The sequence below is a fragment of the Hibiscus syriacus genome, unplaced genomic scaffold, assembly GCF_006381635.1.
Source record: "Hibiscus syriacus cultivar Baekdansim isolate YM2019G1 unplaced genomic scaffold, ASM638163v2 tig00110879_pilon, whole genome shotgun sequence".
NCBI classification, from domain to species: domain Eukaryota; kingdom Viridiplantae; phylum Streptophyta; class Magnoliopsida; order Malvales; family Malvaceae; genus Hibiscus; species Hibiscus syriacus.
This window is the reverse complement of record NW_024062895.1, coordinates 389603-395528: the sequence shown is the minus strand read 5'-3', so window position 1 is coordinate 395528 and position 5926 is coordinate 389603. Positions and strand designations below refer to the sequence as shown.

The 5926-nt window shown below is 36.6% G+C and overlaps 1 protein-coding gene across 1 annotated transcript; it reads right to left on the bottom strand.

The window, feature by feature from the left end:
- Nucleotides 1-4167: 4167 nt before the first annotated feature.
- LOC120144038 (omega-3 fatty acid desaturase, chloroplastic-like) lies at nt 4168-5430 on the bottom strand. The gene is made up of 6 exons (XM_039158200.1): nt 5180-5430; nt 4999-5088; nt 4840-4906; nt 4636-4728; nt 4357-4544; nt 4168-4262 (listed from the first exon to the last, which is right to left on the bottom strand). The coding sequence occupies exons 1-6, from the start codon at nt 5428-5430 to the stop codon at nt 4193-4195; spliced, it is 759 nt and encodes a 252-aa protein (XP_039014131.1). The 3' UTR covers nt 4168-4192.
- Between the last annotated feature and the right edge of the window lie 496 nt (nt 5431-5926).

Below are 5926 nucleotides of genomic sequence, written 5' to 3'. Positions count from 1 at the left end.
AACACACTTGGTGAGATGGCTTCGCCAAGAGGGAATTGAGATCGGAATTGACGGTTATTGAAGCAACAATCCGAGTCGGACGCCATGAACTTAAACGGTAATTGATCTGCGACAATTGATGTTGTTAGAATTCATTACCGAAGTCGGAATCAAAGATTGCCTTGGATATTCGGTATACAAGATAGAGTCACGGGGATAGCCCTTGTAGACAAAGTAACCGACGTGAATCCCGGAGGGAAAATCTTATTCGATGATCTAAAGGAAATTGAATCAAAGCAAGGCTTAAGACTATTTTTACAGTATTTATTCACAATCTCTATCATCTTATTTTTACTTTAATTGCTTTTATTTTATTTAATCATTTTTATTACTATTTAAATCTCATACTACAAACCCCTTTTTCTATTCACGTCTGGCTAGAACCATTCAAACATAAATTTGTGATTTTCTAAGTCCTTGAAGATTCGACCCTTATTTCTCTATACTACGCATTTCTTTATTGATTAATTGAGAAAAAGGAATTATTTGACATCCAAAATGACAGTTGTCATAGCGTTGGTGAAATAAAGGTTTGCCCGATGAAATAGAGGGTTGTAATACAATGTCTCGGGTTTTGAAAGAGGAAACCGAGAAGAAAGATTATGCTATCGGTCTTACTCTTCCGGACATTAAGAGTGAGATATACGGTACAGATGTGTAACATCCTCCATACCGGGTTAGTGATTAAATTGTGAAATTTTAAAATTTAGTGATCAAAGTTGATAAATTGAAAGTTGAAGGAATTGATTGAAATATTTGGTGTAGGATCAATTAGCAAAGCATGGGGAACTAAAGGGGCAAATGAGTCTTTTGACAAGGAAAATAATTAAATGTTTCTTAAGGATATTTAATAAACCACGTGGAAAGCTAATGAGAGAAACAAGGTTCTGGATATTTTTTTATTCTTCATTCTTCTTCTCTCTGCCGTGAAAACAAAACTAAAGGTAAGTTTTCTTATTGATCAAATTCTTGATGAATTTAAGGTTTCTTATTGATCCTTAGATAATAACTAAGCTTAAGGAAAGCTTAGATTATCTTAAAACCATAAAATGATGAGTATATGAAGAATCAAAGAAAGGAAGTAGAAAAGTGAAATCTTGGATTAGAGCTCATAATAAGAATTAGAAGTGGGATTTGACTTGTCATAAAGCTAACTAAGAAGTATGAAGTGTTAGAATTCAAATTAGAACATGTTGGAATTTGGGTTAGATTCTTAAACTCTACATGGAGAATGAGATTTCTAAGTTTTAAAAGTATGGAATGGATAATAATTAGTTTAAGTAAGAGTATGCAAATTAAGGATATAAAAAGAGGGGAAATATAAAGTGTTAAGTAGACTAAGAAGAGATTTTCGTGCTAAAATGACAATTCTGGGTAATGTGCATCGATGCACATTCTTTGTGCATTGATGCATCAAGGATAAATCCCATAAATTGTTCAAGGTGTACCGATGTACATGAAGTGCATCGATGCACTCTTTTAAAATACAAACATCAAATGCCATCAACGCATCGATGCATAAGGAGTGCATCGATGTACCCCATTAAATACAAACATCGAATAGGATTTATGCATCGATGCATACCTCCATTAAAAGATGAAAATAGCTTTTCTTTTAGCATAAGAAATGATAGTTTAGAATATACTAATTAATATACTGATAAGTATCAATGAATTACTATGTAGATATCGAGCCTAAACGAGTTCTAGAACAATCGACAAGTAGGATTGATTGAGGGAAAGACAAAGAAATCTAGGTGAGTGCATATGCATAGCATGAATATGTATTTTATTCAGTTCTAGACTTGTGATAAGTCTAGATTCAATATTTTGATACATGATCGCATTTCATATTATGATACATGACATGAATTCATACCATATGCATTATGTGACATGAATATACAAGAAAAAGTTATATGTCTATGTGATAAAGGTATGAAAATAATATGTCTACGTGATACAAATTATGTGAATTGTGAAAGCCCATGTTATGTAGATGAGAACTATAGGTATAGTTGGCATGCCAAGGGTAGAGGGTATACGCGGTCCTTCGATATATATATATATATATTCTTTGGAACATGTGTGAAGTCTTGTGAGACACATACTTGATCCCTAGTATATGTATATGATTCTTAAGGAATGATATGTGGTCTTTATGGACATTATTATATGGCACTCCGGTGTAATTCTACGTGGCACTTCGGTGCAATTATACGAGTTGTGGTGACAGTATAGTGCACAACCTCACAATACTCACATACCTTAGGTTCTCAGTATGGTACCATGGGTTAATGAAATTAATAAGGTGAACTTATGAATGTGAATTTGATAAGTATATGTGTAGGAAACATGGTTATGGTTATTGCATTGTTTACATACATCTTACCATTGCAACCCATCTCATTTTGGCAATTCCTTTATATTTTATTGTTATTATTATAATGTCTCACTAAGTTGATGACTTAGCGTGTGAGTGTTTCACACGTAGGATCCGATAAAGTAGACGATCGAGGTTAAGTAGCAGAACAACATTACTCCTACAACTATCAGATCAGAAGCAACTTAATCAGTTGGTCATTTTGTTATGTAAATGGATGTTGGCATGTAACTAAAGGGTTAAGTTGTGTATGCTCTGAGTATTTTGATAAACTTGTATTAATATATGCATATTATTGTATTTTAATAAAATAAGTTCAAATGTTTTATCGGTTTTTTTTAAGTATTGTTTTGTTTAGTCAAGGTGACATCCTGGACTCGTATCCGGTCGGATATGAGTTGAGGGTGTTACAAGATGAGTTTAGGATGTATAATTTCAAGGTCACACCTTGCTCAAGGCTTACTCTCATGACTGGACCGATTGTCCTTTTTTTTATCCCGGAGAGAATGCGAGGAGACGTAATCCTGGGAAATACCTTTACATTTGTGTTGCTTGCCCTGAATTTCGTAAGGTATCATGCAAGCAGGGTGATAACTGAGAGTATGCACATGGTATCTTTGAGTGTTGGCTTCATCCTGCACAGTATCGAACTCGTTTATGCAAGGACGAGAGTAATTGTAAAAGGAGGGTTTGTTTCTTTGCTCGCAAGCCTGAAGAGCTTCGTCTCGTGTATGCTTCAACAGGTTCGGCAATGCCTTCCCCAAGATCGAGCCCACATGGTCTTTGGCTCCCCATCTGTTTTGTTACCCCCAACATCAACGCCACCGTTCCCCTACAGATACATCTTCTTCTAATGTTGGAATGATGTGGCCTAGCCAATCTAACATCGTACCGCCCTTACAGCTTCATGGTAGTAGGCTTAAAAGTGCTCGAAATATATGGACTTGAACATGGAGCAACTCGGACTGGAAAGTCATCGTCGCCACCAAACTCAGCAGCTAATTGATGACATACCTGGTCTTTCCTCTACCATCAACTGGAACAATCCCTTGTCCACTACTTCGACCTTTTCTGCTGCTGCAGATGGAACTAGTGAATTAAATAGGTTTGGATGAATCTCACTCGACACTTCAACTCATCAGTTGCAGTCTTCCACTGGAGTCAGCTACCCGACTAACCTAGCATCCTCCCCCATCAGAGAATCTCAATCCTTTGGGATTGACCCATCTAGGCCAACTGCAGCTACAACTTTAAGTCCAAGGCTAACTACTTTTGCAAAACGGAGCTTGAGCTTTATGGAACATACTCCGGCAAACCACCATTCAGGATTTTCTTCACCGAGTGCCCTTGCCTTCTAGCCTTTTGGATTGGGGTTCGCTCGATGGAAAACTAGTTTGGGGTGTACGGGGAGAAGAGCTAAATAAACTAACAAAATTTTCGTCTCTTGCGTTCCAAAGCAATGGCAGCAATATGGGAGATCCAACACAGTCAATATCCTGGGTCCAGTCTTTGGTGAAGGACACCCCTTCCGAGCAATTCAGTTTTGAGGACGAGTAGCAACAGCAACAAAAATCTCATCTTAGCATCGGCGATTCGGCAACGTTCCCGGCCTGGGTGGAGGAATATTATATGGAACAGGAGCAGATGGTGGCATAAAAGCAAAGCTAACAACAGGTGAGGAGAACAAATTCAAACAGTCACGAATTTACATCATGAATTTTGAATATGAATCGTAAAATAAACATAGGAAACATTAATTACCTTGCCACGTTACCAAGGAAGTTTCCGCTCATATCCATGGTGATGAAGGTAAGTGACAACATCCAGCCATGCCACAAAAATCTATGGAAATAGGTAACATCATGTTAAATTTCTCGTTATCAGAGAAATTCTGCATTTTTTTATTTTTATTTTTTTTGTAAAACTTGGGGCATATCAAGTAGGGAACACCGTAGAGCTTGAATGTCAGGGATGAACCAAACACAAATGAGAAATAGACAAGGAAACCGACCATTGCAATCCAACAGGCTGTTGAAGTGGTTACATGTTTCCTGTCTTGGGGAGAAAACAGTGTGCTGGATGGGTTGAAGTGAGATCCTGTCTTCCCTGGACTTCTATGCCACTGTAATAATGCACCAAATTAATCAATATAATTAGTTCATTTTGATTGTAAGACTAGTGTTAAACACTTTTGCAAATACAAGGTTCCCCACCAAACACGTAGGGTATGCAAATAGGGGAAAGGGGATAGTGAATCTCATAAGTCTTGTTTCAATGCTCAAACTCTTGTAAAGCTTCTCAGGCATCTGAGAATTAAGAAAGAAAAAAGTGCCATGGTCAGTCAATCCGAGGATCGAATCTTAAAGATGACTGTATGAATTAACTGAATTCACGATCGGTTTTTATCGATATATTACCGGAACCCAAGACTCGTCCTTCTCGACATTTCCATGGTTTTGATGATGAGTTTTATGACTTATTCTCCTACAAAATTTCCAAATGATTTTTGTGAAATTGCATATATATACACTATACGTAACGAACAGATGTGAAATCTAATTAACGAGCGAACGTACCATCCATGGTAACGAACGAGGATTGTCGAATGTAAGATATGTCCCACCACATCATTTAGAATGGGATCATGAGAAAAGCTTTCATGGCCACTGCAAGATCAAAAACTACTCGAATTTAATCAATTAACCGATACCAACAAAATCTGAAACCCATAACTGAAAATGGATGTAGGATTAGTACCAATCGTGTCCGAGGACAAACAGAGCCCAAAACATTTTTCCTTGAGCAACCCAGTAGAGAGGCCGAATGAACCAGCTGTTTAAGTAAGCCGCAGCTGCTAATAATGCAAAGACGGCAATGACATCCCTGAAGACATAACTCATTGACCTCCATGGATTCTTGATCCAACAGTGCTTTGGGATTACAGCACGGATATCAGCAATACGAAATGGAGGGGCTGCACTTGCATCAAAATCATCTTTGTTCTCCATTGATGTGTCCTTTATTGAAGGACATAATTCTGAATAAAATCCCTGTTTATCTCTCTCTCTGCAAATAAAAAATTCAGACGTAAATTATAGGACACAAAAATTTAGGGGGAAAAAGAAGGAAAAAGGAGTAAAGGGTGTTGAAAAGAATCATTAATGTATTCCAAACATTCAGACAAATACTTTTCAATGTTTGTTCTCTTTTTCGTAATTAGCAAAAACCAACAATTGAGGAACTGAATGTATATTGCTGTTATTGTAATGGTCTTCCGAAAAATTAAGAGTTTCGAGCTAGTATATATAATGGAAATTTGTGTTGGGATGAAAGCCCTCTCTCCATCCTAGTAAATCAAATATAAACCTTTGTATTTTAAGTCCTACAGATATACTTGTTCGAACCCAAAACATTAAAAAATAACAACACTTATCACTCAATATATTTATCATCTATTTATTTTAATGATTTTTCAATGAAATATATTTTTCATTAAAAACAAAT